This window comes from Pimephales promelas, chromosome 21, assembly GCF_988280905.1.
Source record: "Pimephales promelas chromosome 21, fPimPro1.hap1.1, whole genome shotgun sequence".
Taxonomy (NCBI): Eukaryota; Metazoa; Chordata; class Actinopteri; order Cypriniformes; family Leuciscidae; genus Pimephales; species Pimephales promelas.
In genome coordinates, this window is record NC_142789.1 from 11132411 (window position 1) to 11157138 (window position 24728).

General features: G+C 37.6%; 2 protein-coding genes across 2 annotated transcripts in view; one reads left to right on the top strand and one right to left on the bottom strand.

The window, feature by feature from the left end:
* Nucleotides 1-24728, bottom strand: part of efna2b (ephrin A2b) — a 206759-nt gene that overhangs the window by 133824 nt on the left and 48207 nt on the right. The gene's annotated exons all lie outside the window — the stretch shown is intronic.
* On the top strand, nt 9148-9946 carry LOC148970418 (uncharacterized). The gene is made up of 3 exons (XM_089125343.1): nt 9148-9240; nt 9283-9654; nt 9779-9946. The coding sequence occupies exons 1-3, from the start codon at nt 9148-9150 to the stop codon at nt 9944-9946; spliced, it is 633 nt and encodes a 210-aa protein (XP_088981469.1).

Genomic DNA, 24728 nt, shown 5'->3' on the forward strand with positions numbered 1-24728 from the left:
AAAATGCATGAACTCTGTCATTTTAGTCTAGATACATACAAAAATAGCAATGAATCATTTTTCCATCAAAATTATTTATGCTTGCCCCTTAAAGGGCTAGCTGCACATGCAAATGTACTTACAGTACAACCAACAGCTGAGGTGTAATTATTTCCTGAGGTCATCTGCATAACACCACAGAAACTGTCGATACAGCTTACCCATCAGGACATTCCCCTGCTGGAGGATGCTAGACCACCTACTCCATTTCAAGGTTTCTCTTTCCCTAAAAAAAACAACACGCTCGCTGATCTTCTAATGAGGTTTGGACACACAGTGTATCTATCCTGAATGGGAAAGAAAAGGCCACAGGGAGGGAAGACCCGAATTTTCAGTCAAAGAATTCACAAACGACAGAGCCTGTTCCTCAATACTAACCAATAAAACACTAATTGGTCACAGAACCCATCTCCATCTAGACAAAGAAGCAGGATCACCCCCCCAAGATTGAAAGAGTTTAGTTCTCATAGAGTCTCCATTCTTCGTCGCAGGAGCCCCGTAACTTCAAGAGCAACTCGGCAGGGGTGCGAATCCGTAGGTTTGTTTTAGAGACGTGATGGGGGTATAGGTCTTGGGTTAACTATGACAATGGAGCTCCACTTATCCAAGTGTTTTCTGCTTTTGTTCAAGAATAAGTGCAGGTGCTCTCTCTGTAAAACATTTGTTCCTAAAGAGTAATCCAACTGAGCACATCAGAGCATTCAAGACTCCTTTTTGGATCTGGCTGGATGTGTGATATATAATACTGAGATGATTTTAAGAGAAGGATCGTGCACAGATGAAATGGCCTTCAATTTTTTTTTGCATAGTGAGTGACACGGAGCGCACATTGGGTTCATTTTTCAAATGAATTGCTTAGAATCTGGGAAACGGCACATTTACTGGCTTCCCATCAGAGATTTTATACATTCAATTACTTGTACATACTCTTGCATTTTGCTATAAATTACAGTCATTTTAATAACAACACATCAGCCAATGTGTACAACATAATGACAATAACTACTTCCATTAAACATTGGAACGGCAAATCAAGAAGGATATTAAACACAGATGTGGATACGGGGTTGAAAAAGTCAACAAATGAAACTACAGAACTCCCCCTTCCCATCTACACTGAGTCTAAAGGAAAAAAAAAAAACAAACAAAAAAAAACGTTACACGTGCAATTTAGATAAGATACTATTACATAGAATCACGGAAAGTTTGTGTAGTTTCAAATAACAATGTTACTCTGAAAGGGATGAAAAATTACTTCGAAAACAAGCTCCTATAAAATACCAATCTGGGCTGCAGTCACAGCTGTCTCGTGTCTTTTATCTTTCATGCGTGCAAAATTTCACCCATCTATATTCTCTCTCGGTCTGTCTTGCCCTCCATTATGTGCGTTTAAGCATCAAGGCCATCGTACACCATGTGACCCTGGTGTTTTCCTGTGAGGGTAGCGGCAAAAGAGAACAAAAGACTCTGAGCTTCCTGCCCGCTCATTTTTCCACACTCAGAGAGACTGTAGGCCAAATGCCCGTGTCATGAATCTACTGTAGCGTGGGCGCCGAGCCCAGTTTAGCACTGTGGAAACAGGGAATGGGCCCCTCTTTCTGGATAAAGCCTGGATAATCCAGGAGTGCCAGGAATCTGCTTCTGGCCACATACTTTTGGAGGAACCCTAGATTGTACACTATAAGCTTGTTTAATGGCTCAAAGGGATTGTTTATTTAAAATGTATCATTCTAGAATCATTTACTCACTCTCATTTCACCCAAGGAAGACAAAAGGAGATGTTTTTTTTTTTTTTTTTAAATAATGTGCTAGTTGCTCTTTTCCATGCAGTTACAATAAATGTGGACTAAAGCTTACATGATTGTGGATGATGAGATTTCATAAAAAATAAAAAAAAAACATAAAAGTGGTCTATTATATTCCAAATGTTCTGAAGTCACGCAATATCTTCTTGGCATGATGAACAGACCACAATTTTCTTTATATGATCTTCACCTTCTGGTGAGCTGTTAACTGATGTGAATGGAGCGAGCTGGTGAGAATTGAATTACTCCAGAATTAAATTCAAACAAATCATTCACACTACTTTTGTGAATTGAATCAACTGAAGATCTAATCATATGAACAGTTTGTTCAAGAATTGTGAACATGGGTGAACAAATTGCTCTTTTGAGTCACACTTGAGCAGAGCCAGGGCGAGTTAATTTAAGGAAGGGGTCTCAAACTCAACTTAACTGAGGGAGTCTGGGTCATGCCGGGCTGCATCAAGTATTCCAAGAAAAAAAAAATTGTATTTAAAGGGTTAGTTCACCCAAAAATGAAAATTCTGTCAGTATTTACTCACCCTCATGTTGTTCCAACCCCGTAAGACCTTCGTTCATCTTCGGAACACAAATTAAGATATTTAAGATATTAAGATCGCTCCTGCATACAGTCCATGGGCTTCTTGAGGGACTGGCTCTTGCTGTCCCCGAAAAGTCATTAAAGACATCGTTAAAATAGTCCAAGTGACTACAGGGGCTCAATCTTAAGTTTATCAAACGACAAGAACACTTTTGTGCGCAAAAAAACAACAAAAATAACGACTTTATTTCAACTATTCACTTCCTTCTCCATGAGCCTGTAAGTCAGTTAACATAGTGTGATAGCGTAGAGCTACGTCACACGTAGGCTCACTATTGGCCGACGCTGGTCATGTGTGTGTGATGCGTGTAAGGAACAGTAACAGAAGCTTACGCTATTAAACTAGCAACCTGACTCGCGCAGATGGAGAAATAAACGAATAGTTGAAATAAAGTCGTTATTTTTGTTGTTTTTTTGCGCACAAAAGTGTTCTCGTCGTTTGATAAACTTAAGATTGAGCCCCTGTAGTCACTTGGACTATTTTAACAATGTCTTTAATGACTTTTCGAGGACAGCAAGAGCCAGTCCCTCAAGAAGCCTATGGACTGTATGCAGGAGCGATCTTAATATCTTAAATATCTTAATTTGTGTTCCGAAGATGAACGAAGGTCTTACGGGGTTGGAACAACATGAGGGTGAGTAAATACTGACAGAATTTTCATTTTTGGGTGAACTAACCCTTTAAGTATTCCAAAAATGGAGCACAACTGATCCAATCTTCTCAATCTTCATTATTAACGTTTCTTCTGAACTGTTCCTCTGAATTTGAACATTCCATTCTGTACATGATTGGTTCTTCATGAACTGTACTTCTGACAGTTGAAGTTCATTTTACAAACTTTCTTTGTCTTTTTCTTATACACAACATCTTTGTGATAGTCATATTTGCTTTTTATTTTCTTTATACAACAATATTAAATTGAATGTTTTGTAACACTTAATTTGAAGGGGTGTGCATAAGACTGACATGACACTGTCATGACATAATACCTGTCATGAACATAAAGGAATCTTTATGAATGTTTATGACTGTTGTCGTTAAGTGTCATTCGGTAAATTATGACACTTTTAATGCAAAGTTGACATTGTTTAAAATGTCTTTGTTATGACAACTTGACATTAACCAAGAAATCATAACCTGTCAACCTGACATCTTAATAACTAGTCCAACATGTTTCACTTTACTTGAGGTAAGGGGAAATATTAATGACACTGTTGTTAAAGCATTTGACAGTGTAATAACCCTTAATGACATCTTTATAACTAGTATAATGTGTTCCACTTTACTTGAGGACAAGTAAAATATTCATGTCACAGTTATAATGGTGTCATGACGCCCAAAGTCAAAACCAACCACATATGACAGGGTAATGTAATGTTAACACAAAGCTAAATAACTTCTTTAAGTTTGATAATTAGACCTGTTATGACATATTTGTGACAGGTTATGATTTCTTGGTTAATGTCAAGTTGTCATAACAAAGACATCTTAAACAATGTCAACTTTACATTAAAAGTGTAATAATTTACCAAATGACACTTAATGACAACAGTCATAAACATTCATAAAGACTCCTTCATGTTCATGACAGGTGTTATGTCATGTTTATGACAGTGTCATGTCAGTCTTATGCACACCCCGTCAAATAAAGTGTTACCGAATGTTTTTTTTTTTTTTTTTTTATTTTTTTAAGGAAGGCACATTTCCTTTTATTATGCTTAGAAAAACAATTATTGCTTTTGAAATACAGATAATTCTTTCTACACATGTGTGGTGTCTCAGGCAAATTACTGACTTTGCATATATTAAAGCAAACCTTCTTATCAACCGGTTGGACCAATTCATTACATGAACTAGTTCAAAGTTCAGTTCACAAATTTTAGCTTCTTTTTTATTATTAGGCTATTATTATTGCCACAGCCCATATACAACCACAGATAACAATTATTTTGTCGACGGGCAAAGTTTGCACAGACATGTAAGATTTTCCCATCCTCACCGACCTCATAAAACCCTTTAAATGATCTTACGTTTCCTCCTCGCTCCTCGGTTCACAGACACTAGAATGAACGAGTTCACTGTAACGTTCATCAGGCAGTAAAACAGTAGGCTACGTTCAGTTCACGTTCGCCCAAAATATGAACTTATAATTGAAGCGACGCACTCATTTTTTCCAGGCGTGGTTGTCTATGACAACTATTGACAACAAACCCACCGTAAGCTGTCACGAGACTACCTATGGTAGCCCATAAGGGATTAAAAAAAAAATGCGGCAAACGCAACGATGGGCCGCACTAACATTAAACTTTAATGTCAGGTAGGGGGCCACAAAATAGGGCCGCGAGTTTGAGACCTCTGATTTAAGGTAATAATAACTTAAAATTTATTTCGATTCGATTTCGAAAGTTATTTTTTTTTTTATTTTTTATTTTTTTTCAATTTTGTGTGAACTAACCCTTCTGCTACTGTATGTTCCTCACACTCTCTGGTTTATGGCTTCAGACAGTAATTTGGAAAAAATTGCATGCTTTGTAACAGCCATTTAAAAAAAAAAAAAAGAAAAACGTTTATGATGTTAATATACCACAACATTATAATACTACAACATTTCTAAATGTATTAAATATGTATTACATTATTAAAGTTTTAAATTCTTCTTTTGTGTTATTAAGGATTATAGAGGCGATCGCAGTGATCAAAGAAGGGCTCATTCAGCTCATTGGGCGATTGTTTAAGCATGTATGGGTAAGAAAACGGCTATTTTTAACATGAAATGTTGCGCAATGCACCTTTAAGGGCTAAAAAAGTGGATTTTGCATGATATGTCCCCTTTAAGAGACTAATTTGCTGTGAAATGCTGAGTCTTTCTATAGTAGGTGAACAATAGCTGAAGGATGAGAGATCTAACCCCTCTCATCCCCCTCTTGCGTCCCTCGCTCCCTTTTTGCCAAAACACATCTCAAAGGCTAATCAGATTTGGGGAAAAAATGAAAAGGTTTCCAAAGGACAAGCCCCATAATCCTGAACCCCACCCGTCACCCTCTTCCTCCACTTGTCTGTGAAAAAAACAAAAAAAAACAAAAAAAAAAACAGCAAGAGTTGTGTTGCACTCCTTCCAACCTCTAATGACCTCACCATTGCTGGCTTTGTTAGGTTACCATAGGCAACGTTGCCCTTACTCATGAGTAGCAGTTGGCTGCATGGAGAGGCGGCCCTCCTTTTGACAGGAACATGCCCCCAATCCCCCTCCAGAAACCCTGTAAATACCACCCTACCATGCTGGGGCAATCATTCAGGGTCCCTACCAGTACACTGCTGAAACTATGAGCCAAAATATACATATACATATATATACAGTATATATATATATATATACATATACATACACACGAAGGCAGTGGCTAAGTGGTTCATGTAGGTTGTCTACAAACCAGTAGGTTGGTGTTTCGGATGATGTTATATGGCTGACACCACCGTCGGTGTATGAATAAGTGTATGAATGGGTGAATGTAAAGCTATATAAATGCAGTCCATTTACCATATACATACATATATATGAAGAGTTCAGATGCAAAAGCCTCTAAATGCCATTTGAAATTTTCTTCTTTAATGATGATTTTTTATCAAACTTGTATATTTAAGTTCAGTAATTTCACTTAAATAATAATTAATAGGTAATTATCATTGCCATTTAAGTGAAATCACTGAACTTAAATATACAAGCTTGATAAAAATGATCATTCTACAAGAAAATTTCAAATGGCATTTCCATCTGAACTCTTCATATACATTTATTTATTTATTATTATTTAAAAAAAAAATTATGTGGAACCAGTTGGTTGACTAAAATAGAGTTTTAATAGTGCCTAATGGTTCTGTAAAACTACTCTTACTTCAATAAAAGGAAATGTTCCAGCAGGTGAACTCGCTGTGGATTTCTACAGTAATCACATAAAACATAGACTATCTTCTCCCTGATGCTGTGAGTCCACATGTATCACCGTGATAACAGGATCACTGAAACAGCAGACAAACGCAAAAGTACAGACAAAAACAAGTTCAAGTCCAAGTTCCAACCCTCTATTCTTTTCTTTCTTCTGTTGTTTTTTACAAAATGTATTACTATCCCTGACACTTAAACTGTTATGTTAAATACTTTCCCCTTCGAGGTCTGCCAGGTATTTTGATAATAATAGCTATATTCATAATGTAATAGAGAGGGTGTGCAATTTTCAAAGAGTTTAATTCAACTTTCCTGTAATATATTTTTGGGTGTATTGTGAGGTAATAAATATAACTGGTGGTGTACACTTGACACATAATATCTAAATATCGATTAATCGATCGATATAGCCCTGAATCGAATCGAATCGTATCGTAGAATTTTTTGCGGTATCGGCAAATATCGTATCGCTGGCTGAGAGAATCAATATCGTATCGTATCGTGATACGATTTACACCCCTAAAATGCAATTGGTGTTTTCATAGCAGCTGATCTACGACCATACTCGGTTGTGGAGAACATTGGTTTTAAGCACATGATGAAGGTGACTGAGCCCAGGTATGAAATTCCATCTCGTCCACATTTCAGCCAAAAAGTCATACCCGGCCTTTATGAACAGGTTAAAACTGCTGTAGTCCATGAGCTGTCAAAAGCATCTGCTGTTGCACTCACTACTGATGGAAGGACATCTAGAGCCAGTGTTGTAGTACTCGAGACTCGGACTCGGTCTCAGACCATATTTTAATGGTCTTGGTCTTGTCATGGACTCGTGTCCATTTGGACTCGGAATTGACTCGTACTCGAACATTTTTTTTTTTAGGACTCGGAATTATTCCTGAGTCCACTCGAGTTTAATTAAAAATATTTTTCATGATTATTAAGTCACCGTCCCACAGGTGGGACGTTTGCCACTATATTTTTAAAACAATAATTTCTTAGTAAATACCTTAAATAATATTGACAAACTATATATCATTTGAAAGCTTACAATCTATAGTTTCCATATTTGGTGACTGATTTTCAAAATATATTACAGAGGAGCCATAATTTATCAATATAAAACAAGAATATTTTCATACTCATAAGGCGTGTTCAGACCTTTATTTTAAAATAGCAGTAAACATGAAAAATCATGAAAAAATGGTAGATACCTCAGTTTGTTTTCATGCCAAAAGTTCAAAAGATAGAATCCATTTAATTATTTTGGAAAAAAAAGGTCTGAAAAGTTTGAAATATCAAGAAAAAAATAATAAATTCACCATTTGTGACGTGGCAGCTAGCTATGACTTACATGCATGTTCTTTGTATGTGTTTCTTAGAGGTTCAATTCATATCAAAATCTGCCAAACTTCCTATGCTACTTCTGAATAGGATCTCTACTTCAGAAATTGTATGAAAATTGTGAAAATAATGGTTCATATCACTCAAAACACGAATGGAAATGCAGGCGCCCTTATATGGGCAGTAATGGAGTCTGATTGTGCCCTAGTGAAAAAGTTTGGTACTGCGCTCAAACAAAATCTTACTGAAAGCTCATTTTTTGAGATATTAACCTAAAATTTGAAACACAACTTGTTCAGATTTTTGGCTTTGATCTTTCTGCCATTTTAGAGTAGCCCAGGTTTTGAAAATATATATTTTATGTAAAATATGACTAATTAATATTTTTACATTGTACATTTCCATAAACTCAAACTTCTATAACTTTTTTTCTGTTTCACTTTCTTAATTTATTTCACTTCTACAAAAATCTGCCAAATGTCTTCTTTAAAACAAGACCAATCATATGTCTATATTCCAAAGCATTCTTGAATTACAACCATTTAAGTTCGAAATGTGCATTTTCATGTCTATTCAAAAAAGGGGGGGTGACAGTTAACAGGTTAATGTATGTTAATAAAATATTTCTTTAAATTGATTGACACGTCCAGTGATTGGTGATTTTCTAGTGCGCAACTGCGCATGACAAATTGTAATAAAATTACTTTTAACACCACCTACTATGTGGCCTTTTTACCCTAAACTGATCATATTTTTTAAAACTGATTAAACTGATCATATAATTCAAGTAAATTCAGTAAAAAAAAAAAAAAAAAAAAAAAAAAAAGGATTTCTCTAAGTAAATAAAAGTAAATTTAGGTATAATCAACCCTCACTGGTCTCAGTCTCGACTCGGACTTGACCGTCTCTGGTCTCGGACTCGACTCGGACTCGACTCTCTATGGACTCGGTCTTGACTCGCACTCGACTCTCTCTGGTCTCGGTGTCGACTCGGACTCGAGTGAGGTGGTCTTGACTACAACACTGTCTAGAGCTACTGAGAGCTAACAGTGACTGCCCATCACATTACTCCAGAGAGGAACATGGTAAGCCATGTTCTTCAAACCCGCCCCATTTATGAACAACACACAAGCACAAATCTGGCAGAGGGACTTAAGGAGACAGTGTTTGAGTGGAAGTTGGAGAGGCCAGGGACTACAATTCCTGTCACAACTGACAATGCAAGGAATATTGTCAATGCAGTCAGTGAAGCTGGACTGGGCCCTCAAATTGGATGTTTTGCACACACAATTAATTTAGCTTCACAGAAAGCAACAGGTCTCAACCAGGTGTCCAGAGTGCTAGGTAGAGTCAGAAGGGTTGTGTCTTTTTTTTTTACCGTAGCCCAACAGCAGCACATATATTGGAGAGCAAACAGGAAATGCTTAATATTCCAAAACACAGCCTTATTCATGATGTCACCACCCGCTGGAACTCCAGTTATGATATGCTAGAGAGGTACCTTGAACAGCAAGCAGCGGTGTATTCTGCCCTGACAGAACAGGCCCTCAAGAAGAACAAAGAAATAAGCACGTTGTCTGACCAGGATGTGAAAATGGCAGAGGAGGTACTTGAGGTTCTTAAACCACTAAAAACCATCACAACACTGATGAGCACTGAATCCACACCTTCAGTATCAATGATCCTCCCCCTAAAAACCACAGTACTCAACTCTATGGCACCCAATGAGGAAGACAGTCCAACTGCAAGAGAAATCAAGGCTGTCATCACAGAAAACCTGAAGAACAGATACTCTGCTTGTCATGACTTCCTCCACAAATGCACAGCTCTTGATCCGAGGTTCAAGGCCCTTCCTCATGTGGATGATGCCTGTCGTGACAGAATCTACAACGACCTCATCACAGAAATTGTAACCATGGAAGAACAGGTATTGTGTTAATTTGCTAGTGTGTAAAATATCTTCATTGACATTGTATAATCCAAAATACTTTGCTGCTAATGTGCCAGTAGTAGTAATTTAGTAAAATTAGTTTTGTCATTTTATTTTGCAGAGTGCGGAGGTCACAGCAGTTAGTTCATCTCCAGTGACAGGACACTCAGAGGCATCATCTCCTCCTGTCAAGAAGTTTGCCATGGCTGAACTGCAAAGTAGTACCTTGCTGTACCTGCTACCTCAGTCCCTAGCGAGAGGGTATTTTCTACAGCTGGAGACATTGTAACTGCCAGCTAATCTTCCCTTTCTGCAGACAATGTGGACAAGTTAATTTTTTTGACAAAAAACATGAAAGTTGAATGAATCTGAGCAGGTCTAAAAACTGAAACTGTTGATGCTGCACTTTAAACTTTGTAAAAGTTATATATATATATATATATATATATATATATATATATATATATATATATATATATATATATATATATGTTCATATGAGCAGGCCTTAAAGCTGGGATTGGTAATGCACCACTGTTATCCATAGTTATTTATATTTTTCATTTTATTTTACTTTGTGATATTGGTTTCAGAGGATTTTATTTAGTAGAGAATTTTGCAGCAATATTTTATTTCTTATTCTTTTTTTGTTTTGTTTTGTTTTATATATATTTTATTTACTATATTTAATAAAAAAGTGTGTTTAAAAAGGTTTAAACAAATTGTTCGGAAAGTTTGAAAAAAATGTTAAAATAAAGTTTATATTAATCTAAACAACCAGCAGTTTAATGATTGCATTTCTTTCCCTTACTGTACCGAAAAATAACCGAACCGTGACTTTAAAACCGAGGTACGTACCGAACCGTGATTTTTGTGTACCGTTACACCCCTAATCAACACGGAAGGGGGATTGTTCTTTACAACAATCAATACTACATTAATTTGCAGTTGAATGTCTATAATAATAGTATCAATATGTTACATAACTACAGTCCTGTAATTCAGGTAACAGCTGGAAAAAATACTTTTTTCAAAAACAATTATCTAAATCTCGAAGATCGGATCAGATCGGATCGAATCGGATAATGATAATCGATTCAAGATTTTGAGAATCGGAATCGAATCGATTCTTGAAATTTGAATCGAAACCCAGCACTACATAACACACTCGACAAGCGGCAGAAATATGCGCATGCCCTTTCCTGCATATTCCGGAGGGAGGGGTTGATGCAAATGTGTGGGTTAGTGACGTCTAAAACCCAGCTGTAGTCCCAATCGAGTCGTTTTTGTAGGCAATATTTCCTGATTTTTAAAAGACGATATCTCTGCTTACACTGAACTTTCAGCGCTGCAACTTTGCAGATACTGTCCATGCACCAACAGCAACATTACACACTATTTAAAATAAAAAAAGTGAAATCGCAATCCCTCCTTTAAAAAAAAACAAAAAAACATTGCTTTATTTGTTTGAGAATCATATTAGCCCCAGTTTAGGGTGGAGCTAACAGTTGACCCTAACAATGGAAATCAGTTAAATTTAAAAAAACACTCATCAATTTCGCTATTCTGGTTTGGTGGTTTAGTGACAGAGAAATTACACACTTCAGCTTTAAAACGGACCAAAAAAAGCCCAGGAAGAAATGAAAAGGAAACAAGAGAGACGGCAGCCATTCTTGGAAATCTCTGCAAGCTTTTGTTGCAATCCAGTCATTTAACAATGGTGGAAAAAGTATCAATCATGAGAAGTATTAATCAACAGGGGGTGCCTGCACTAGGTGAATAAGAAATGAAACAAAGAATCTGTGTCAGCAGTTTCATCTTTGGGACCCGAGGTGAATTTTACTAGTTTTCCACTGTCTTTCCGAGAACATTTCATAACTAACTTCATTTGCTCTCATGATTAATGACTAATGCACTGAAAGAACATTAAAAACCATTTGGACTTCCGTGACACTCATGGTGGGAGAATAAGTGATATCTATGCATCTGACATGGCCTCGAATGGAAATCTGGAAAATCAAAATACAAACAAGCCTAAAAATGCCTCTGGACAATAAAACACTCATTAAAAATAAAATAGCAAACATATGAATAAGTGCAATGCAAACTAAATCACATTAAATGGACTGTTTACCCGCCAAAAAATATACACGTTGTCATTATATACTCATTCCCATGACGTTCCAACCCCATATGATTTTTGAAATTTGATTGTCCCTCAAAAAAAGCAATTGTATGACTTCAGAAGACTTAAACAGCAGATGAATTTGTAAAAAAATAGGAGTGTAGATGATTATCATTTTGGGGTGAACTTTCCCTTTACCGTCTTGCCCCCATTTGGTATTTCGAAACATTAATTTAACAACCACTGTCTGTTCTCAATCCTAATGGAGTAGGGAGAGAGAACCCATCCTGACTTCATCATCCCATTTGTCAATACTTGCAAATAAAGTCTTTTTCAAACCTATTGACTGCAGATTGCAGATGCAGGGTGCGTTGTGTGATTGCAGCTTGCTAATGCAGGGAAAGAGTTGCTGTGTAACTGCAGATTGCCGATGTGGGGAGCACTGCGTTCTATGACCGTGCCTCCGCTGAGACAAACAAAGCAGGTGAGTGAGAGGCGGAAAAAGATGTTGCAGAGGGGAATTCGGCATCCCACTTCATCAGAGAGTTCTTATCCTCGTTAAAGGATTATTGATTGGAGAAGCTCATTAAAGCCACTTTTCTGACACATCTCTGAGAATCGGCGGCAGTAACATGGCTTAATAATTTGTTACTCCCTGGCCTTTCTCCTCTGTGCTGCTCCAATGAGATTTAAGCCAGTTTCAAGCCAGAGATCAGTCAAAAGGCAGACGGGATCCCTCAATGGTATTCACACTTATCACAAAATGGCACAAATTGTTTGTCTTAAAATACTAGTTTGTCGCACAGCAGATTAAAGGATTAGTTCATCCAAAAATGAAAATTCTGTCATTATTTACTCACCCTTGTGTCATTTCTTTCTGCTCTTATTGGGGCATTCATGAGAGATGTAGCAATATCTGTTGTGTAAATTAATTGTTCTTTTGAGTCATCTTTTCTGATTTTGTCCACAAATCGGACTGATCCTGTTCTCAAGTTCAACTCACAGATATTAATCTGATCCTTGTGAAAAGCTCTCGTATGACTCCAAAAGACAAGCATACATAAATAGGCCACTTTCATGATACTTAGATGGAAACCTAATCACAATTCAAAATACTTCTACTTCAGCTCTCCATTAAAGTAAAAAGGTCATAAATATTTGAAATGGCATGAGGGTGAAATCTTATTTGGGTAAATTATTAGTATAAGACATTTAAGCTGCAATTTGAAGACAAAATAACTGCTGTTTTGATTAACTTATTTCGGTGGCATCAATATTGACTTCATTGCATTGACATATTTTAAGAATACTTATTTACAGAATGTGTACCCTAAATGTACCTCCCTTGGGATCCATGAGCTCAATTTCAAATTGTTTAATAGAATATATCTTACGCCGATGCGTATTAAGAAGATGTTTACCAACGCTACAGGCTTGTGTTTCAAGTGCAATAAGGATAAAGGTACATGAATGCATTGTTTTTGGCACTGTGACATAATTTTGTCATACTGGAAGAAAGTACATAGTGTAATGGAAGACCTTCTTGGACTACATTTCGATATGACCCCAGCTTTGTATCTATTAAATCTCAATGTGAACATTCTGTTTAAAAAAGATGCAGTAACACTATTTGTGATACTGGTATACTTTGCTAAAAAATGCATTTTGTTACTTTGGTCTGCATCGCAGGCTCCATCCTTCAAAATGTGGATATTACAAATCGCTGCATGGTTACCACTTGAAAAGCTCACTTACGATAAACATAAAAAATCTGACAGATTTTGGTCCATATGGTCCTCCCTTTGGGATTATATAAAGGAACTCCCTTAACTTCCAATCTAAAGGATGCTAAGTCAATGTGACCTTGTTTATGTGTGGTAGTTATTTTAATTTTTTTTTCAATTATTACTGTCTTTTATGTTGTGTACACCTTGTAATACAAATATAACTTTGTTGTGATTCTGTAAATGTAAATTATTTTCTATTGTGGGCAAACAATAAAAATAAAAATAAAAAAAAAGAATACTTATTTACGGTCTCTTATTTTATTTTGCCTCAGCACATTTTTACTGAAAAAAACATCTAAATCAATTCACTGCAAAAGAACTTTTAACATGTTGTCCTGATGCCTGCTTTGAAAGTGCTTCAAGAGGAAACACAAAAGTACTTTTAACCACCTTAGAAAAAAGTATACTGAAAAAAAAAAAAAAAAGGTGTCTGAATGCAATCTTAACCTGTGAGTTTATTAATGGAACAACAAGTAGCCTTTTAAAAAACAAAATGGAGTTGGAAAGTGTGGTTATAACAAGGCCACTGACAGCTAGTCATCCATATCTGCAAGCGCCCATAAACTGCGCTCAGCCTTCGCTTGAGTCTGAAGGGGCCCCTTTTATTAGAGCACTTTAGCAGGCCTGGAAAATCTGCCCAGGGTTAAAGAACACCATTTTTCTTGCCATTTTCTTCCTGAGGGAAAAAAAAAAATCAGCAGCCAAAGTTAATCTAAAGAGACACCCACAGGAACAGCACAGAATCCAAGAACAACCCTTCAGTTTTGTCTCTAGAGCGACTGCAGCCTGAACTGAGGAGAAACAGCCGTGTGAAGAGACAGCTATGATGACCCTTGAAAAGGTCTAGAGGCGACGGAGAGTCTGTAACTTTAGAGTGCTTGTGCCCATGCTTTATTCCAGCACTGCTGTGAGTTTAACTTTATTGTGGGAGTAATAATGTTACAGTAAAGCAGAAGATCCTGACTGTAATTTGAAATTCCTTTATAGGCTGATAAACACAAATTGGTTATGATTATGCCAGTGTTTTATGCATTTGGCAGAAGCTTTCATCCAAAAGCGACTTGCATTGCATTTCAAGGTACACATTTTACATTCTCATCAGTTCTTGCTTTCCCTGTGAATCGAACTCATGACCTTGGTGTTGCAAGTGACAACGCTCTACAGGAAAGCTCCGATACATGGCAAAACGTTTTTTGAGTTTGCAGTAGGTATTGAATGTAATGCGATTGTACAGTATATTGTGTATACATTTGTTTTGATCAGCAAACTATATGTTTCGGTTAACATCTAAACATGAATCAACTGTGTCAGGTTCAGGCCATTCAGCTTACTTCTATCAAACCTATCTACTTGCGCATTTTTGGACGACATGTAAATCACACAGTGGGTAACGCATAAAAGCATCGGCCAAAAACGCTGTCCCTGTCGAGCTGAAGGATGATTTTTTTTTTTAGGCGTGTGGCCGTGTTTCTCTTGTCCAGATTAAATCCTCGGGCTCCAGATTCGTGAGCCACACAGAAATGGTCCGGAGATGGCTAATCCGCCGTGGGCTGTCAGCCCCTCACATCCACCCATGAGTTGACGGAGACAGTTTGAGCTCGGTAACAGACACGAGTTCATTAATCACCCACCGATTCTCCCACCGTCACATCTGACAGACAGAGCAAGCGTGTTTGCCAGAGAGCCTGACGTCCAACTCATGCAACTTAACACAGCAGGTTAGGGAAAGGAAAGCAATAATAAAAGAGAAGAGGGGGGGCTGGGGTGGGGGGTCTCACTTTGGCGATGTGTGTGCTTGAATCCGTGTGCTTGAATTTATCAGAAATGAAACATGTGCTCGGTTATTAATAAGGAGCTCATCAAGGACACTGGAAGGGAGCTCATCGCTTAATAAGTGAGAGTATGAAATCAGAATCTTCTATTCTTCCTGGAGCTCCACTCCCACCAACCTATGTGATGTCACAATCAATACATCCGATGTGAGGTCACACAGTTCTTTGAGCAATAGCCTCTCCTTCCCATTTTCCCCTCCAGCAGAGAGAAAGGTGTTAATATCATTAGTGAATTCACTTTAGGGGATTACATCTGAACTAGAGGAAAGTAATCCCCCATAGAGCTGCACACAACATCATATTTCAGCTTTTCTATAGGATTAGCGCTCTGCAGCGCTCTTCCCTGTGTAGTCAGATGTGGCAAACACCTTTGAAGGGGAACTGACTCGTGGGATTTTTGAAGGGTGGATAGAGCTCCCAAGAGCATGAATCATTTGTGCGCTAACAAAAATGAGAAAATACATTTAGAAGGTCTGAGATGCTGTTACATTTGCCAGTCTCTTCCTGTTCAGTATGTCCCATAGGTTTGATTTTAAGGGGACCTATTGACCCTTCGCTAAGCCACGCCCGAAAACCGCCACTGGCCAATCATGTCTTAGTAACCGGGAGGTCTGGCAAGCTTTCGAACGAGGGAACATGCTGAAGCATTGTGCGTATGGATTGTGCAAATCTGATACCGGTATACTAAAAGTTTGGACGGGGGAGAGGAGTTGTTTTCCTTCCAGAAAATCTAAAAGCCATGGGGAGAAATGATTGGCGTGATCTAGCATCTACTGTATGTCGACATGCTTAACAAAAACACCTATTCTATTGCTTGGAAATATTGACGGTTCTTTGGTCATAATGATACAACGTAAAATAAGACGATTAAAGAGACAAGACAAAGGCTCACTGACATAGGCTACTTTAAAATATATTTCAGTATTTTGTTAATCGACGTCCTACTAACGTTACCCCTAATTTAACCCAATCCGATCGCGGCTCTCCCGGTATTAGTGTTATTTTACAAGATTTATTGATAAGCTGTTTGATTTGTAATTATTACGATTATTTTCACATACCCTGCTGTGTATGAACATATAGCTGTTCCTCAATTTGTGTTTTCCATTTGAACGGTCAGCGTATGAGGCGCTGCTGCTTGCGCTGGGACTATAACGTTAGGCTTTAACTTTAATTTTTAAGAGATTATTCTCTAATCGGTTGCATATAATGTCGTGAATATATCCCTCGAATGCATACTGTAGTCCCTTTTGTCTTGCTCTCTCAGATATTTCACTTGTTCGCCAAAAATTACCAATTATCTCATTGGGAATGTCTGACATCGGGTGCATCCACACTATAATAGATGGGCCAGCCGCGAAAGCTTGACAGGCGTAGCAACAGTAACTAGGGAGGGCGGGGCTTAGCGAAGGGTCAATTATGTCCCTTTTTACAAGTGCAATATAAGTCTTAGGTTGCCCCAGAATGTCTCTGTAAAGTTCCAGCTTAAAATACCCCACAAAGCATTTATTATATCATTCCCTAAAATGCCCCTTTTTTGGGGGAAGCAAAACAAAGCTATTTTTGTGTGTGTCTCTTTAAATGCAAATGAGCACCTTTCCAGAAGAGGGCTATGCCTACAAAACAGTTTGGAGCCATTTCCACAGGGAAAAAAAAGTGTTTCTTTCCATTATTTTCAATATAAAAATGCGCTAGATGGACCTTACATTTTTTTCTCTCCTATTCAGGGCCATTCACACAAGATATGTGAGGTGTGGGCAATCTATAACACAGTCTCATCCCAAAAAGTCATATAACTGACGTCTTGGGACGTTTTTTGACCGTACGTCAATATCCGCCTTTTTAGGGCCCCCTTAAACGTCGGTAGATGGCGATCCCGGACCGTCATACAACTGACGCTTTACCTTTAACGTCAGTTAGGTGACGGGTTAGGTTTAGGGTTAGGTTTAGGTCTGGGGTAGAGTTAGGATCCCATAACCTCATCTACCGACGTTTAAGGGGGCCCTAAAAAGGCGAATATTGACGTATGGTCAAGAGACGTCCCAAAACGTCAGTTATATGACGTCTTGGGATGAGACCGGGTTGCAATCTAAAACGCAAGGTGTCGAGAAGCGATTTTTAAAAGTTAAACTTATTTAACATGAGCACTGATGCTTTGAATGTGTGAGATGCTAGACGCTTTGAATGTGTGAGATGTGAGCGCAATGATTAAACGTCCATCTAGCGCATGTTTACATGGGACAAACAATGGAAAAGTAGCCTAGCGCACTCACTCAGAGGACGATATAAGCTAACAGGCCAGATTCCTTCACCAGTCGAGTGTGGGGCCTGTTAAATTGACGTTACAATGTATAGAAAATGGCAACGAGATTAAAAAGAGATCAAATTGAGACTTTTGCAATAGGGTAAAACAAAAGTGTAAATATCATGAATAATTAATTCATAAATTACATCACGGCATATTACAACCTAACCCCTGCTTTGCATTATAAGGTCAACTTGCCTGATATTTATTATCTGATATGTTAAAAGAAATATACTAACCCTCACACAGTCTTACGTGTCAACTTTGACACTTGACACTCCTCGCTTTTTGCCTGCATGTTTCGGCGTGATGGTTGGACCACATAACTTTGATTTGGCAGACAAAATTTGTTCAAATATTAATGAGCTTTGAATAATTAATACGCTGTCTTACATTTGTCACCTCAAGATCTCAACATCTCAAACTGTGCTCACAACTCCAAAGCAAAAATATATGCAATCAGAAACGTCAAAATGATGAACTCAAACATTACTCATCCATTTATTCCAAGACCAAATTATATACAGTATGTACAATGCGATTCACATTAATTTTACAGCTTTATACTTAAAGTGATTGTTTACTTACTGTACTTTTAAAATGCTGTCATCATTTACTCACCCTCATGTTGCTCTAAACCTGTAAAAATCTCGTTCTTCTGCTGAACACAAAGTAATATATTTTGAAGAATGTCGGTAACCAGACATTTAGACCCCACTGACTTCCATAATAGGAAAAAAATGGGGCCCATCAACTGTTCGGTTCAAAATATATTATTTTGTGTTCAGTAGAAGAAAGAAATGAATTCAGGTTTGAAACAACTTGAGTGTGAGCAAATGACCGAATTTAAATTTTTAGGTGAACTATTCCTTTAACAATTGTGTAATTTTAATTCTAGGAGAAACATTAGAGATAAGATGTATAATTGAATGAATCTAAACTGAGAATGATATTAATTCACCTCAGCTTTGAAAGCGCAACCTCTGGTCTTTCTTGTGTGTCCAGGAATAATAATGTACTATAATTTGTTGACCTAATCTTTTGTGTTTGTGTGTGTGTGTCTGAGTTTGCCCAACTCTTAATGATTCCTTCAAAAGTGATGATATTGACAATGAAAGATGAAAGACTGATGTTGTATTGTTTGAGCGATAAAAAAGCTTACCAGGTAAAAGAAAAAAAAAAAAAGACAAATTTGACTTGACCACTGCAGTCCACAATCAAACAACAGCCTGAACTGTCAGTCATTTTCCAATGAATGTTATTCTGTCACTGCCAGAGCCTTGAGCCAGACTTGCACAGGAATTCAGAAAACACGCTTAAACTTCCTTATTCTAACTGTAACAGCAGCATAATCATGTAGAAATACAAGTTGGCTTGTAAGAAGCACATTTACATATTAACAAGAAGAGGCGATTCCAAAATAAGTAATAATTATGTGTCTCTCATGTCCTCAGTGGCTTGTGTTGCTTTCTGGGTGCACGGGGACAAGTCATTAGAGTCATCTGAGGTGAGAGAACACAAAACACCCAGCACTCCGTCCAAACAAATTAGTCCTGACATAAAAATGAATTACAGCTCCATACACACACACACACACACACACACACACACACACACAAAACAGTCTTCTGAAGAGCATGTGAGAAAACAAACAGCGCTCTGTGAAAATACAAATGACTACATTTAACACTGCTAATCAAGCGGTCATCAAAACCATTACTTAAACATGGCGTTTAATGAAGGAGGAAAAGGAGAAGGAAGGTTGATTATGATGATGCTAATTAACAAAGCATGTTCCCAGAAAAGAAAAAAAAATACTTAATTTGTCTGAAGAATGAGTTTCATGTTTGAACAGCATTTGGTCGCATATTTAATATGGTAGTTTGGAACACATTTGTCTGGCTAGATATCAGGTAGTGGTGGCTGCAGTACTAAAGCGCACGACGAAGGAGATATATTCAAAGTGACTTTTTAATATAATAATCCAAACAATAAACGGAATTATCAACAAGGAGCCACAGACTCGCTGACATAAAACAAAGCTAGACAAAGAACAGGCAGAAACTGATGGCTCAAATATGTGAGGGCAAACAGAGGAGCTGATGAGACCTAACTGAACTGAACTAACACAATCAATTAGAAACCATAGAAACAAACGGGGAGATGTCGGAGGAGAACTGAACCAATTAAATGACTAGAAGAATAACAAGGAAAATCAGGAAATCAGGAGAAACAGATCAAAAAACAAACTCAAAACATGACACTAGCCTTATTATGAAAAAATTAAACACTTCAGGACAAGATCATGGCATTGATATCAACCATTTAGAGTGACATCAGAGAATGTATAGTAATTACATGAATGGTAGAAATCATAACTCTTAATATGATTTTTATTGTCATAAGAGAGCCAATCAAGTTTTGATCGAGTTACTTCAAAGATCGATATGGAAGCTATGGCAATGGAAGTGCCACGAGACTATTTGTTTACATATATGTACATGGAAAATACCATAGTGATGCACAAAACATACAATTTCTGGGCTGGAAATGACTCTTTTTTATTATTATTTCATTAATTTGACCGAAAAATTTAAATTAAAGGTAATTTAATAGTCAATTAATTAATCAAATTTACAGGGTTGCCAACTCTCGCGCATATGGCATGACCCTCACGCTTTCAGCAATCTCATGCTCTCACACACACCAAAATCAAAGTTTCTCCCCTCTCAATCGAATATGTTAATATTCTGTTGATGACTACACTACCACAGCGTATCAGGGGCCGAGTGGCAATAGAGAGAGCAGAGCCGGCCCGAGCCTTTTGGGGGCTCTAAGCAGAATTTGATTTAGGGGCCCCTCCCACGACGCGGAGTCACCTGTGTTTGACGATTATTGACACAAATGTCACGCAATAATGATACATTATAAATTAATACACTTAGGTTATGTATTAGTCTACAACAAAATTAATACTTAATAAAAAAAATAGATGCCTACTTAAATAAAAAAATGTTTAACAGTCTTAAAACTGTCTCAAAACATATAAAAGAAATTATTTGCTAAAATTATAATTTTAGCAAAAAATAATTTCTTCAACAAGCCTTGAAAACTAAAAATATTGGCCTACTATTTCTCAATATAGTATAACTGTCCTCAAAAGCGTTATTATTATCGTAACAGTCTTTGTTAGATATTACATGACATAATCCAACAAAGTCTGTTACTATAATACCGGTAATGATGTTCTGGCGCTCGTTGTATGCGTGCATGCAATGTATTTTTCCCCTCGGGGCTTGCCGTAGATGAGTCGTGCGCACACTGCGCACTTGGTAGGCTACTGGAGTGTTGCGGGTTTTTGGAGGTCTGGTGTGTGCTATAATAAAGTGGAGAAGAGTTCAATTATTTATTCAAACTGCTACCCTTACACCTTGAAGGTTAAGTTCCCTGCGGGCTGTTTTCTCCAATACCGATACCGTGACTAGGCGCAGTTGCGCACAAATTGTCTATGCACGCGCGAGGTGTCTAGAGGATTATGCGCGTGACTTAAACGCAGGCAGACACAGCAGCAGTTGTAACTTGTAGGCAGGTATATTGATCATTAAATCAGAGTTTTGTTGTCTTGAATGATTCATTCAGTCATATTCATTCATTCATTGATTTATGTCACTTGTTTAAGTAATCTAAAAAAAAAAAAATAAATATAGCTGCGAGCAGCGATGGCGGGCCCAAGCCGGAGGCACCGCAACCCCGGTTCCTTTAGTTACCTAAAGGCACCCGGGTGGCGGTGCCGAAGGCTTTGGCCCTTTCATGATTAAATGTTAAAACGGCTTGCCATACTCTGTCATTTCGACTAGTCACAATTATGTTACAGATATCTTAAATGATAATACAAACTATCCAAAGTGTAATGACTAGACAGAAAGACTTCCGGACAGGCAAACTTAGCTTTTAAATGTTAAAAGGGCTTGCCATACAGGGACGTAGGCTCAGAGAGAGGCTCACCATATTCAGACCAAAATATCTGACTTCCTCTTGGTCCGAGCTAATGACTATGTATTAGAAAGTTGTACGGCTTGAGGAGTACAATGTATATACTGATTTTTGTAACTGTAGATAAAACTAACAACCCCACTTTTAAGTATATATATGGTGCCTTTAGTGTTATTCTGCACGACGTGCAAAAACTTAACCCCCGCTTTTTTAAGTATATATATATATATATATATATATATATATATATATATAAAGAGGGTTATTCTGCACGACGTGCAAAAACTTAACCTCCGCATTAACTGTCGAAGAGAAGTGTGCAGAAGAGCTTGTATCAGTGAGGGCTTTGCAAAATATATATACATACAAACACACACACACACACACATATAAATGAGGTTAGTGTTTTACAATATTAAGGAAAGCAAATGTATTGAAATATAGCACATTAATTTTAAATTCATTCAGCTTCAATTACCAATTTGTAGTTTACCAATTTATCTTACTTTTATTTAAAGCAAACTATACATTTAAAAGATTAGGGTTATATGCATATTTTGTCATTTAAAAAAATACAAAATTGTTATGCAAAAAGATAAGGACTTGCAGAAAAAATCTACAGTCAGCCACACACACACACACATAAACGCAGACACCAGCAACCCCCCCCCCCCCCCTAATTAATGGGAAACGAATCGATTACCTAACGTAACCTCGGTTCTCTCTAGATGAGGGAACGAGCATTGCGTAAGCTAGCTTACGCTACGGGAAAGATTCATCTTACATCAGTCAAGTTGTCATAGTTTTTGTCAAACAAGTTGTGAATTTGTTGTAACATTAAAACAGGAGATCATGACTTACTCCGTGCTCTAAGTGATGTTCGGAGCTCTAGTGATTAGTTTCATCTGTGGGACGGGTGAAGAAACTTTCGGAAGATGTAACAGAATCATATGAACAATTCCAGGATATGCTTTTTTTCATTGGTTGTTGCGTTAAATTTTACCCAGATACAATAGTGCCCTTTTCTGATTGGCTATTAAGTAGCACTTCTCTTTTTTTGATTGGCTGATGCGTAGCAGGGTCGACTGCTGAACTCCAGGCGAGACGCGCTTGATTCTCACGTGAGAGCGGCGCGGCCAGAGAAATTGCGTATATTAAATATATTATTAATAGTTTTTCCGCATGAGAAATACAATGTGTGACGGGAGTGTGAGACAAAAGACTGAAACGAGTGACTGTCATGCTCAATGCGTGACACACTATAAAAAAAATATTTCACACTGACTCCACATTTAGGGGGGCCACAAGGGGGTCCAAGCTTGTTGTCGCAGGGGCACTGGCCCCCCCAGGCCCCCGCCTAGAACCGCCACTGCTCACACACACACACACACACACACACACACACTTTCTCTCTCTCTCAAGAAGCAAAAACATGACTGCTAAAGGTTGTATCAGCGATGGCGGGGTAACATCACTTAACATCACGAGTGATATTCCCTTAGGCCACGCCCCCATGTCTCCCCAAAGTATTATAAGCAATCATGCGCATCCCGTGTGCAGAATGATGCACTTGAAGCAACACCAAGTCACAGCACGCAACGCTTCACATTGAAAAGAACATAGCGAAGGGATGGTATCTATAATCTATGCTTAGTAGGGCTGCACGATTTGGGAAAATGTCATATTGCCATTATTGAGCCAATATTGCAATTGCGATTTGCGACTCCGATATAATAAAATGGTTTCATGAGTCCAACTTGCTTGGTTCTAAAGTAAAATGCACACACAGATTAATGTTTATTTCTCAACTCAAACTAAAAACAACAACAACAACAATAAATGATTGATAACACCTATAATGATCAATAAACCATCAACCAAACCAACATTACAGTGATTCCATCAATTGAAAGCCATCAACTTTTTAAAAAATTATTAGGCTTAAAAAAAATATATAACAGCTTTTAAATTAAGTGAACTTCAAACAATCCCCACATAAACCCATAATAAAAAACATATTTACCTGTGCCCTTCCTGTCTTAACAGGTACAGAAATTGAATAAAGTTATCAAACAGTCTGCGCTGCCTGAATCATAAATTATATATATATAATAATCCTTATTAAAGCTACAAAAGTTCTTTACTCAAGATCAGTGAGTAATTTTCTAATTTCCCTTTGTTCTTTTAACTTTACTGAAAGAACGCTTTATTCGCTGCTGGCCCTTTAAGAGCACCCGTTGCCGAGACGCGGATCTCACACGCGCCTCATAGCACAACCCTTTAATCCATAGACTTTTCTTATGTTATGAAGATACTAGACAAAACCACATTTTGGCATAATTGTGTGTGCTATTGTTCGTTCAAGCTCGAAAGAGAACTGTTTATTCTGGGCTGGCACACGGTCAGTGCATGCGCATTATGCGAGTCTCATCTATTCTAATCTAGGGCACTCACAGGCAGCTTTTCACTTCTTGTCGTGCAAAATGCGAAAAGGCATTTGAACCAATAAGAGGGGGATCTTGTAACACTAGTCAAAGGATGACAAAAAAGAAGAGATGCTGCGCTAATAGCCCTACTTTGTTTATTTCATATAAAATCGCGGCATTTTGCGTTATATAATTGCATAGGTTTGAGATCGCTATTACGACTGCGATATAATTAATCGTGCAGCACTAATGCTTAGTGTATTCTAAAGGGCAATAAACTCCACTCCAGCAAGATAGTCATTTTATGCAAATCATAGACCTTTATGCCTTATCTACAAATAAAGTATAATATTGGGAACATTGATCTTGAAGAGAGTGTCGTCGTGTTACTGTCGCAACCGAACGCGACGCGCTAATGCTGATGCATGGAGAATGACTGAGGCGAGATGACTTTCCGTTAACTTTAACTTAGAGACTAAAATATTAATTTTACCACACATTAAGCTATTGAATGACTTTAGAAGTCTTGGAATATAGTGTGAAAACTTGATTGTGCTTTACAGTTTTTTATGCCTTTAGTGGGGCTTAACAAAATAACACAAT